We start from the raw sequence: 12,225 nt of genomic DNA on the forward strand, positions 1-12,225 counted from the left end.
CCACAGTCCATGGGGTCACAAAGAGTCAGACACGACTTAGCAACTAAATCATCATCAGGGTTTTGTTTGAGATTTGGCTTTGGCTTAAGGGAATGTTGTGGCAGTTTGATCTTCTATCCAGATCATTCAAACTTTTTCCATGTCATCAAAAAGGTTGTTTCACTTTCTTATTATTCCTGTGTTCATGGAATAGCACTTTTAGTTTCAAGAACTTTTCTTTTGCATTCACAACTTGGCTAAACAGCAGAGAGGTCTAGTTTTCAGCCTATCTTTGCTATCAACATGCTTTCCTCACTAAGCTAATAATCATTTCTAGCTTTTGATTTAAAGTAAGAGATACCCAACTCTTCGCTTCACTTGAACACCTGGTGGCTCAGATGGTAAAGAATCTACCTGCAATGCAGTAGGCTGGGGTTTGATCCCTGGGTCAGGAGGATCCCCCAGAGAGGGAAATGGCAACCCACTCCAGTATTCTTACCTGGAGAATTCCATGGACAGAGGAGCCTGGTGAGCCACAGTCTATAGCATCGCAAAGAGTTGGATACAACTGAGCGACTAACACACACTCACAGAGGCCTCTGTAGGGTTATTAACTGCCCTAATTTCAGAATTGTTGAGTCTCAGGGAATAGGGAGACCTGAGAAGGGGAGAGATAGGGAACGGCTGGCTGGCGGGGCAGTCAGAACACATATTTCACTAAGTTCACTGCACTATCTCATGAGGTTCATGAGGACAATTAATTACAAAGCCCGAAACAATTACAACAGTATTATCAAAGATCACCAATCACAGCTCACTGTAAGAAATAACAATGAAAAAGTGTGAAATATTCCAAGAATTACCGAACTGTGACACAGAGACACGAAGTGTACCAGTGCTATTGAGATGACAGACAGCCTCAATGCAGCGTTGCCACAAAACTTCAGTTTGTAAAAACTGAATCTGCAAGTACAATAAAACACGGCCTACTTGTGCTAAAGTAGGGACTATGGGCATTTTGTCAAATAGTTTAAGAAAACAGAAGTTCTTTCTACTGCAGTTGTAATTTTTCTCTAGGTCTGAAATTGTTTCAAAATAAAAGTAAACAAAAATACAAACACAGAGACACACAAACATACACATACAGAGGCAATCTTCACTTTTGCAACTACAGTGTTAACCGAAACTTGCATACCTCCGATTCCTGACCTCACAGTACACAATTCCAGAACAGGCACGGCAATGTGCTAGTGTGGAAATTAAGAGTTTTTAAAAAATACAAAACTTTACTTTTCTTAAAAAGATTTTGTATGTTTAATTTCTACACTGAAGTATTTTCTACCTAATTTTATACAGAAATGTCATACACATAAAGCTGTTAATAAAATCAGGTTTCAAAGAAACAAAATCAGAGGTTTCAAAAAAATAAAAATGTCCTATTTCTTAAACTACAGTAATGTTTTCTTATTATTCTTCCGAATTTAGTTAAAAAGTAGTCTTTTCAAACCATTCAAAATTTTATAATGACAATGAAAATTAACCATAAAACCTTCCACTGGCTCTGGAAAAGACACTTCCATTTGGGAATGATATCGCTGTCCAAAGATTCCTTTTCCATTTGTGATCTTTCCCTTTTAACTACTATTTCCATCATTAATGGCAAGATCATACAATTCTTCCTTCAGTGTTTAGAAGAAATGATCACAAAGACACCAAGTGAAAACTGCAAGGTCCAAATCAGAGTATGTTATTTGTATAAAAGGAGAAGCCAAAAGAATACATATAATCATTTGTGAAGACACAGAAGTTATCCAAAAGAACACATTTAGAAACTAAGGAAGGGAAGTGGATGGCTGGGAGACAGGGAATGGAAGAACACTTTTACTATTATCCTTCGATTCTTCTACATTGTACTTTGTGGGACTTTCCTTGTGGTCCAATGGTTAAGAATCTGCCATCAATGTAGGGGACACAGGTTCAATTCCTGGTCTGGGAAGATTCCACAGGGCAACTAAGCCTGTGTGCCAGAACTAATGAAGCCCTAGAGCCCATGCTCTGCGACAAGAGAAGCCACCACAGTGGAGTGTGAAGCCTGCACTCCACAACTAAAGAGGAGCCCCAGAGAGTAATCAACAAGCCTGTACATGGCAACAAAGACCTCATACTGCCATATATAAATAAATAAATTCTTAAATGTATTAAGTAGATAAATAAATTATACCTTGTGAAGAAAATCTACGCAGAAAATAAAGGTCTGATTTAAATAAAAAACCACTTCAGACTAAGCAGATAAAACAACTAAGCAAACCCACTCCATGGACTACTTTTTCAAATGAAATAATAATAAAAAATCAATTTTTACACTAAGGCTGTCAAAAACTACATATATTTCAAATAATTTCATATGAAAAGGCCAATTTAAAGGCAAATTTTATCCAAAATAGAACTGGAATCTTAACTTCAAAAATGAACAATGTAAACTTTCAGATTTTTCCTAATTTATGTCTTAACATTTCAAAGACAGCATCCTTGAAGTTTAATACGTGTCCTTGCCAATGTACACTCAGAAATATAACCAATCACATTTTCCTGACATGTGTCTTTACATAGATGATGTAATTCTGAAAAATTAAAATTGTCAGAGAAAGATTATTGGAGTTGTCCAAGTTATTAAACTAGACACTTAACAAGTCTATATCTGGAATCTGGGGCTCACTGATGAATCCCCATACCATGCTTTCCCCAATCCATAATGATGTAGTTTAAAAACATTAGAAACATCTTACAAAACAACTACTAATACTAAACCCAATCCTTCCAATCGAGTAGTGTGCAAGGCCTCAATCTCTTCATGTACTATGGATCAAGATAAAATGCCAGACATTAAATATGCAGGTTGGTTACCTAACTCATTCGTTTTCACTGTTTAAAATCCACTGTTTTTTGAAAGCCAATACATAAACATAGTTAGGCACCAGGTAATAAAGAGAAGAAAGTGTCCCTGGCATGACCTAAGTATTGTGATCAGAGTCAAAAAAACCATGAGAGAAATGTGTTCAATGTCTACAAAAGGTGTAGCCCTAAGATACAGGAAGAACGTAAAGATTATTCTGGAAAAGAATGAAAGTAGTAGTGAATAGATCAGCTGAATAAAATCAACTGGTATAGCAATAAAACAGATTTAGGTTCTAGAGACTACCCTGTTGAGAACAATGACAAACGTTGTTTTTTGATTGAAAAGGCTATGGCCTAGCAATTACGAGTTACAAGAAAAGAATATACAGTCAATGCCCTAACCAAAAACCTTATGAATCATTAAAAAAAAAAAAAAGTTAGCTAGCACAGAACACAACCTCAGAATTTGCAAGAAAGGTTCCAACCAACATTATTTGGGATGACACAACTGCAATCCTACTGGGCATTGAAGTACCTTTCAATGGAAGGGAAGATAATGCTTTTACATATTTATATATTTGTAACATAAAACAATTCTGACCATTAGCATAAAAGATCAGCCCTATAATTCCAATTTAAAACACTATTAACACCTAACCTAGACTTGTAGTTTTAATTTTAATTTCACTATAAACAGTACTGAAACTTAAGATATTAAGATGTACCATGCTTATAAGTTTATTAAATGTTTTAAGATTTACCATAAAAATTGTGAAGGTTTGTCTGAAAACTGAACTATTTACCAAATAGTGAATATATTATTAAAACTGTTTTTTAAAGCTTTAAATATGTTTGTAAAAGGGATAAAATGTAACTAAAGTCTCCTTTTAAAATGATTGCCTAAACTTACTATATTTATCTAAAAAGATTTGTTAGGCTGAAGTTTAAAATTCAAGGGAAATTTGGGGTTTAGAATGTAACTTTGATAAACCACATACTAATTCTTTAAAACCAAAGGAACTTCCAAATAATTTTTTCTGTTTAGAAAAACCCACCTTCAGGATACAAAATCCTACTTAACTCTTATTCATCCTTCAATATCTATGTAAAACTCTTGCTTTTCCATAAAGCCTTTCCTCTTTTCTATAAATGGATTTATTCTTTTACCTTATACTAGCAAAATCCCATGGACGGAGGAGCCTGGTAGGCTGCAGTCCATGAGGTCGCTAAGAGTCGGACACGACTTAGCGACTTCACTTTCACTTTTCACTTTCATGCATTGGAGAAGGAAATAGCAACCCACTCCAGTGTTCTTGCCTGGAGAATCCCAGGGACGAGGGAGCCTGGTGGGCTGCTGTCTATGGGATCGCACAGAGTCGGACACGACTGAAGTGATTTAGTTGCAGCAGCAAAAAGAAAATAAATGTGTCTCTATCATTCAAACAGCTGATTTATTTTATTCTAGTGGCATAACTTTTATGAACAGTCTTCTTTAGGAATCTACATCGCGTATCCAAGGATCACATGCACTTTCAGAACAGGGACTGTATTTTATACTACTCTGCTGCTGCTGCTGCTGCTAAGTCGCTTCAGTTTATACTACTCTCAATCTCTAAAGATATCTTACACAAGGCAATGCTAACACATAGTAACTACTGATGGCTGATGAACTGAATTCTAACAATCTTGCATGCCTTTTCAAATGGACCATTACCTCTGTTACGTCCCAATGGTGTAAAAACTGATCCAAGTCAGTGAGGTAAAGTAGCATAGGGGAAAGCTGCGTCTGGATGACATGAGGCACTCCTCGAAGGCTCTGAAGCCAAGTCAGTTCTTCTTTTGAAAATCCTAATTTGAGTAAGAAAGCCAATTTAAAATAAATCACAAAGCATGTAACATTCTTCAATAATTTTTAAAAAATAAACATGTATCTTCAAGTTAAATTCTTCAAGCTGTTTTCCCTGAATTTCTTCATGTATTATTTTAAAAAATGAAATGCCAGCAATGTAATAAAATTCATATAATTATGTACACAAAGATGTGACCTGAATCAAATGTGTAACACATCAAGAAACAATATTATACCCCTTATACTGAGGACTTTCCACCTGTATACTGAAATAAATGTGAAAGACATAATCATTCTAATTAATGTCAGGTTTAAAAAGCAAACGAACAAGAGTAACAACATGCTCCTTCATACATATACCAAACTCGTATTCTTACGTAATAGCCTTTCAAATGTTTTAAAACTATTCCATCCCTCCTAAGTCTATTTCTTCAACAATTACTGTGTACTTTCTTCTACCTATCCTATATAGTAAGAGTTCTGATTCTCTTACCACCTCTATTATACCTAATCTGACCTATACAAACAACGTGCCAAAGCCCCTCCTGAAAGACAGCTCTTAGAATGATCAGAATACCAGCACAATGTGTTCTGACCCTAGCTACCTGCTTTGATGTTTTCAGATCACTGCACTTCCACCAACATGCCCTAAAGAGTCATCATCTGGTTTGGAAGCCATATCACACTCCTGACTGAGTCCTAATGAGTTTCCTAAAACCGCTAAACCCTCCGACAGGTACTACTAATTAAAACATAAAGCCCTCACATCCATCTCAAACGCATACATCCAAAACTATCAAACACACACATACAAGTCTACTTGTTTCTCTTATATAATATTTACCTTGCGACATTCAGCTCTTTATCAGACCCTTTCAAGCTATTTTGGGATTCTGACTTAACATATTAAATAAGTCTCTTAAGTTTAAGTCTTCAGAAAATTTCAAACACTGTCATCTTTATCATCCATTTACAAAACTATTGAAGACGGTACAATCATTTAAAACAACAGTAATAATACTTACCAATCTAACACATCAAGACTCATGTTACTAATTTTTCTTTGAAACCAATGGAAAGCAAAATATGGCTAATTAAAATCTGATGTTTTTCCTAACACACTGAACATTTTAAACATGTTTAAAATGAATATTCTGTTCACCATCTTATTAAACTATGCAGCGAGGTTCAAAACTTGGACCCAAACAGCTAAGACAGTAAATCCCAGGAGAATTTTCATCCTAGGTTCTTTTCCTTTCCTTAACTTGGCAGCTCAGTGTAGTTACCTGTAAGTGTTGAAAATAAGAAGCTGAAATAGTCCGCATTACTGATGTTTAACTGAACACTTCCATTCTGTTCTTTCACTGAAGACTTCCATCCAGAAAATGACGATCTACAATAAATGGAGACCTAGTACTAGAAGTGACCAACTTGAAGACTCAGGGATAAAGCACAGAATATATGACTATTTTTCTTTACTGAAAACAAGTCTAATTTAAGAGCTCAGACAAAAATCCATGGTATGTATCATCTTTACATATAAGGGTTCAAGTACCATAATATGGAAAACATTTTTAGCATATATTTATGTAAAGTTTCCTTGAAAAGCATAACCAGTCCACATATATGGTACAACTCAAACAATTTCCCACAGCACTCAAAACTCAGATTCAAGGGCCAAGATGAAGTTCCGCTTTTCAGTAGCAGGTTCAGCTGCTCTGTGTTTACTCCCTCATCTTCATAAAAAGTCTTACCTGCTTATATAAACGAGCTAAGTCTAAACAAGCTCCTGCTTCCTACCTGAGCAAAAGCGTCTTAACTAGGTAAAGAATACCTCAATTTAAAGCCACTCTGTGATAACTATGCATTCCTATACTTTGCAAAGCTTTATAAAGTCTACTTCACAATACTGCAGCTAAAGTATTGGTAGGGGACTTAAGGGAATAGCTAAACATAAAGCAGCTTCTCATTACATGAAGATCATCTGGTTCCTGCTATGAGATCAGTTTCCAGTGATATCTTTAAAAACTCTCTTCAAGGTAAGACTAAGAAGGAATACAGCAAATGTCAACCATGGATACAGCAAAAAAAAGAAAAAGGAAAACTTGAGAATAATCAGATCCAAAAAGCTAAGACTACTATTTTTATCACAGAAATCTGAATAAATGTCAAAACAAAATTAGGAGTTTCTAATTCAACGAGAAGAACTTAAACTTTTTTTACCACTAAAATAACTATTTATTAACATTCTTAAAAGTTCTGGAGTTAAAAATAATGGAAACATTCTTCTGAATCATTCCCACTTAAAGGACTTCTCTTTGCTTAAAGGGCTATGGAGGGAATATCACAAGCCAAGAGGTTATAAAAAGTCAGAGATGCTCAATGGAAATGAGTACAAAATGGTGATTAGAAAACAAACCAATATCCTCTTGAACCAGTGAAAACTGTGCCATCCAGTGGTTAAAAGGGGTAGCAAATCCATTTAAAAATCTAGTTTGGACAAAAGACAAGCAATGTATCACACTGTCCTTAAAACTACCATGACCATATATCCTGGACACACCAGAACACTTCTAAGAATAGAAGGGACGCTTTCATCAATTATGCTTGGACAACAGAAGTAAACCAGACCTGCTCCTGGCAGCCCAGCTCGCATATTCACTCTGCTTCAAAACCAGGCTGAATTTCTCAGTAACTTCTCCCTTCTCTGATATTTTTATCTAACAATGTAGATTACGTTTCCACATCCATGTCTTATGTTCCCCAAACCAGCTGTAAATTAACTAGGGGCAGAGAGGATAAGGAAGAGTAAAGGTCAGCAGAACAACACAGGTAGGTGGAGGGGGAGAAAAAACTCAAACTCAAAAAAGCTCTAAGTGGATGGTAAAAAAGGTAGGAACAGCAATTCGAAGTACAGTTTTTAAAAGGTAAACTAAACACCAACAGTTTTAAGTTGATGGGTTTTTCACACACTCAACAAACTGAGATGATCTGCTCTTAGATAAAACTCCCTCTGCTAGAGACAACAGTGTCAGAACTACAATACCCAAAATGAACTAGATCGTAGAGCCCAATTAATGTAACAGATGAAAATCAGAAATTATTAAAGGAATATTTCAGGAAAATTAACTGGCAACAGTGCATGAAATATATGGAGCTGAGAAGCAAGACTACTTACAGGTGGGAGATAATGAAAAAGCTGGCTGGTTTACAGTCATGATCAAGGACAGAAAGGGATATTTTGAAGAAAAAACCAAAGATATGAAATAACCCAGGTGACTTCTAAGGAACCAAACATTATTCTTCAATTATAAATCTAGAAAAAGTGATGCAATAATAATACCACTGGCCTGGGAAAGCTGAAAAGCCCCCATTTTGTTTTAATTTTTAAAGAGATTAGTTTGAATAGGGACAATACATCCACAGAAAGAGAAGTCTACTAAGACTCTGTGCACATGCTAAAAGGCAAAATTTAACTTAGTAGACTTTTAACTACATGACAATTTGCTTTCGATGATTATAAACTTCTATTACCATTACTTGTAAAGTAATATTTTCTCAGTACGTGCCACAAATAAAAAGGTAAAAAAAGACTTGTGAAAAAATCCTTGACAAAAGTTATTGAGCATAAGTCAATCATAACTGATGCCAATAAATACTAAATACAAGTTTTAAAGAGAATTAATTTTAAGAGGTGTTCCAAAGTTGCTTTTAAACGAATGTTAAAACAGATCCTCCACTAGTTCTATCATGGGAAAAGCGTGCCCTCTACTGGAAGTTAACAGACATGAACCCACTTAAGTTAAATTGTATTTCTTAAAGACCTGGCATTAAGTACTGAACTAGACAAAGAGGGGTTTCACATATAGGCAACACATTGCAAACAGCTCTCTTTTGCTAAAAGGAAAAAGTTATTATCAGTTATGAAGCACACTTTGGGTGACAACATTCAAACTTACATCCTATCCTGGTATGAAGAGACTGGCAAACAAAGCTAAAGAAAAACTACTAATAAAGTGAGCTGCTGCTGCTAAGTTGCTTCAGTCATGTCCGACTCTGCGCGACCCCATAGATGGCAGCCCACCAGGCTCCCCGGTCCCTGGGATTCTCCAGGCAAGAACACTGGAGTGGGTTGCCATTTCCGTCTCCAACGCATGAAAGTGAAAAGTGAAAGTGAAGTCGCTCAGTCGTGTCCGACCCTTAGTGACCGCATGGACTGCAGCCTACCAGGCTCCTCCGTCCATGGGATTTTCCAGGCAAGAGTACTGGAGTGGGGTTTTTCTGTTTAATTGGGACAGAGGATCTGTACAAAAAGCCAGCTACAGCCTAGATTCAATTCCTGCCTAAACCTATCAGACCCTGGCCTTGAGCCACAATCAGTAACAAACGACTGAATACAAAAGTACTATGCCTGATACAAACATTAAATTTTATAGGATACTTTGAATACTCGCAACATTAAACACTATTAGTTTTAAGACCTTTGAGGGTAAAACGGTACAGTCACACTCTGGAAAGTAGTTCCTCGAAAAATTAAACAGAAAATTAACATATGATCCAGCAATTCTACTTCTGGGTATACAGCCAAAAGAATTAAAAGGATTCAAACAGGCATCTGCACACCAATGTTTACAGTGGCATTATTCATAATAGCCAAAAGGCAGAACAAGCAAGTATCCATTGACAGATGAATATATCAAAATCACGAAGACAAAATAGTGGTAAACAAGGGCTGGGAGAAGGGGAAATAATCAGTAGAGTTTCAGTCTGGAATGATGACAAGTACTGGAGATGAAGAGTGGTAGCAGCTGTACAACAGTGTGAATGTACTTAATGCCCCCAAACAGGTCTAACTGTATACCTAAAACTGGTTAAGATGGTAAGTTTTATGTTATGTGTATTTTACCACACACACACCCACCCAAAGATATTTCAATGATTCCTTGTCTGAGTCTGCAAGCTTTTATTTCACCACCTATATTAAACTGAGCCCCTTTCCAAAAAGGAAGACCTGTATTACAATTTCATAACACCAAAAGTTTAAAAGCACAGCACTCTCATCTGCCACTGAATCCTTACTATGGCTTCTGATCATTTTAACCCTTGTTTCAATCCACCTACACAAATCATGTATGTTTCTACCTGATGGCTCAGCGGTAAAGAATCCACCTGGGGTGCAGGAGAACAACAGTTCAATCCCTGGGTCAGGAAGATCCCCTGGAAAAAGAAATGGCAACCCATTCCAGTATTCTTGCCTGGAAAATCCCACGGACAGAGGAACCTGGTGGGCTACAGCCCATGAACTTAGTGACTGAAACCATGACAATGCAAACCACTGAACAAACAACCCGGAGCAGTATTCCTCCAGAGAACTTCCTCTGTCAGTAACAACCAACAATTTTAACTGCTGTTTTAAGAGCAAACGAAGGGTGGGGCGGTATTATTTTTAAAAGTGAGTTCATAAACTGCCAGTGACAGGGGAAGGGTGAGGGAGAAGATTATACACTTGAAATACAGCTCACTTCAGCATGCTACCTCATGTGCAGTATCCCGATAAGCATGGCAGCCAAATCTGCACTGAGTCTTCCCATAATACAGCAGCGACTTAACCGTGAAAGCAAGTCAGCAGGCAGACTGGGTAGAAAATACACAAGCTGGACCAAAAGCTGCTGAGACTCTGCTGGGAGAACCACCACAGTGCCTTCTTGTGGATCTAGTGAGGTAGGAAGACAAGTTAAATTTTAAAAGATATACAAACAAGAATTAATAAGGCAGACTGATTGTTTTCACTGTGCTATGTTGAATTCTAACATATCAATTACATGGAAAAAAGTTTTATCAAAAAGCATATATGTGTGGCTTAAGGTACTGCCTAGAGTAAAAGACTAAATACAATCATTATTTAAAGATAACATTTAACACTCAATTTCATAACATTCAAATGTGTTATGTGAAATAAAAACTGATGGAGTTAAAGGAATCAGAAACAAAGCAAAACAGTAAAAAAAAAAAAAAAAAAAAAACAAGCACTATTGCCAAACAGGGACAATTATAATATCAACCTAATTTAAAACCAAAGACTTCTTTGAGTATACACACACGCCCCTACATATAAACAATACTAAAAAATACAGATTTTATAATACCACACACAAAAGGTAGACACAAACCTATGTTCGTCACCTAATAAATGGATAAATATAAGGTGGTGTGTCTTCAACAATGGAATGTTACTCAGCATTAAAAAGAAATACAGTACTCGTATATGCTACAGCATGAATGAATCCTAAAAACAGTATGCTAAGTCAAAGAAGCCAGACTGAAAAGATCCACATTATACAATTTCATCTATAAGAAATGACCAAAACAGGCAAATACAAAGAGACAGAAATGGTGAGCAGTGGTTGCCAGGAGCTGAGGAAGGAAGAAGTGAGGAAATAGGGACGGATGACTAATGGGAGAGTTTCTTTCTGAGGTGATAAAAATATTCTGGAGTAAGATAATAGTGACTATTGCACAATCTTGGGAATATGGTAAAAATTAATGAATTGCACAGTGTAAAATGGCCAAGTCTATGGTGTATGAATTGTGTCCTGATAATAAATACTAATTATACATATGTATATATGTCAGTATGTTTTCATTGATATTTTTGCTTAAAGAATGAAAAGGTTTCAGGGGTGAATAAAAAATTAATATATGAAAGCCATACGAGATATTGATAATGATTAAATAAGTAAAAAGTGCCATTAAAGTTCCAAAAGAATTCTGTAAAAATACCTGATTAGTTTTGAATTTGTGAGTTTCATGGCTTAAAAGACAATTTAAGATTTGAAGAAACATCTACAACCTTTTATTTTCTAAAACTATTGTATTAAGTAATGCTATTGAAAATGAATTTACTGTTTGGTATTTTGTTCATTTTACCATGGTATAATTAATGTATAATTTGAAGGAAAAGTAAAACCTAAAGATCCCCCCTTTGAAACATCGTTCCTAAGCTGGGGTAGGCAGATTACTACTTACATAGGTAAACAAAACTCTTACCATAGATTCGGAGAGCAGTAACTTGTAAACTTTTGAGCAGCTCTTTATTTGCTCGGGCTGCAGCAGTATGGATAATGTCAATAAGCTGTGTTGAAAGTTCAGGGTTTCGGGAGCCGAGATGAGCAAGCTGCAGTGGTAAACCAGCCAACCAACGTGATAACACTTTACTACGGTATCTAAGGCCATCAAAGACAAGGGAAATACACCACATTTATTTAAACATTTGAAAGCCTATAAGATGGCTGGCATCATTTATTCAGCTATAGCATTCTCTAAGGCACTGTATTTTAAAAGTTTATGTAATTTGGGACACTATGTAAATTGTAATTTTATCTTAAAGGACACAGACTCTACTTAACTTCTTGTGAACTATTTATACTAATTTGTAATAATTATTTTACTATATTAAGTCACTGATGCACTCAGTATAGGGTGCCCCACATTAAGTGGCTTCA

At 36.1% G+C, this 12,225-nt stretch overlaps 1 protein-coding gene across 4 annotated transcripts in view; it reads right to left on the reverse strand.

Annotated features, from left to right (window-relative positions):
* Positions 1–12,225, reverse strand: part of TEX10 (testis expressed 10) — a 47,096-nt gene that overhangs the window by 12,588 nt on the left and 22,283 nt on the right. For all 4 annotated transcript variants that reach the window (XM_061425819.1, XM_061425817.1, XM_061425816.1 and 1 more), the window contains 4 exons: positions 11,771–11,946; positions 10,259–10,436; positions 6,010–6,116; positions 4,589–4,722 (listed from right to left, as the gene is read on the reverse strand). In XM_061425819.1, the coding sequence (XP_061281803.1) occupies positions 4,589–4,722; positions 6,010–6,116; positions 10,259–10,436; positions 11,771–11,946 (595 nt within the window). The remainder of the gene's footprint in view (positions 1–4,588; positions 4,723–6,009; positions 6,117–10,258; positions 10,437–11,770; positions 11,947–12,225) is intronic.

Source organism: Bos javanicus, chromosome 8 (genome assembly GCF_032452875.1).
Source record: "Bos javanicus breed banteng chromosome 8, ARS-OSU_banteng_1.0, whole genome shotgun sequence".
Classification (NCBI taxonomy): Eukaryota; Metazoa; Chordata; class Mammalia; order Artiodactyla; family Bovidae; genus Bos; species Bos javanicus.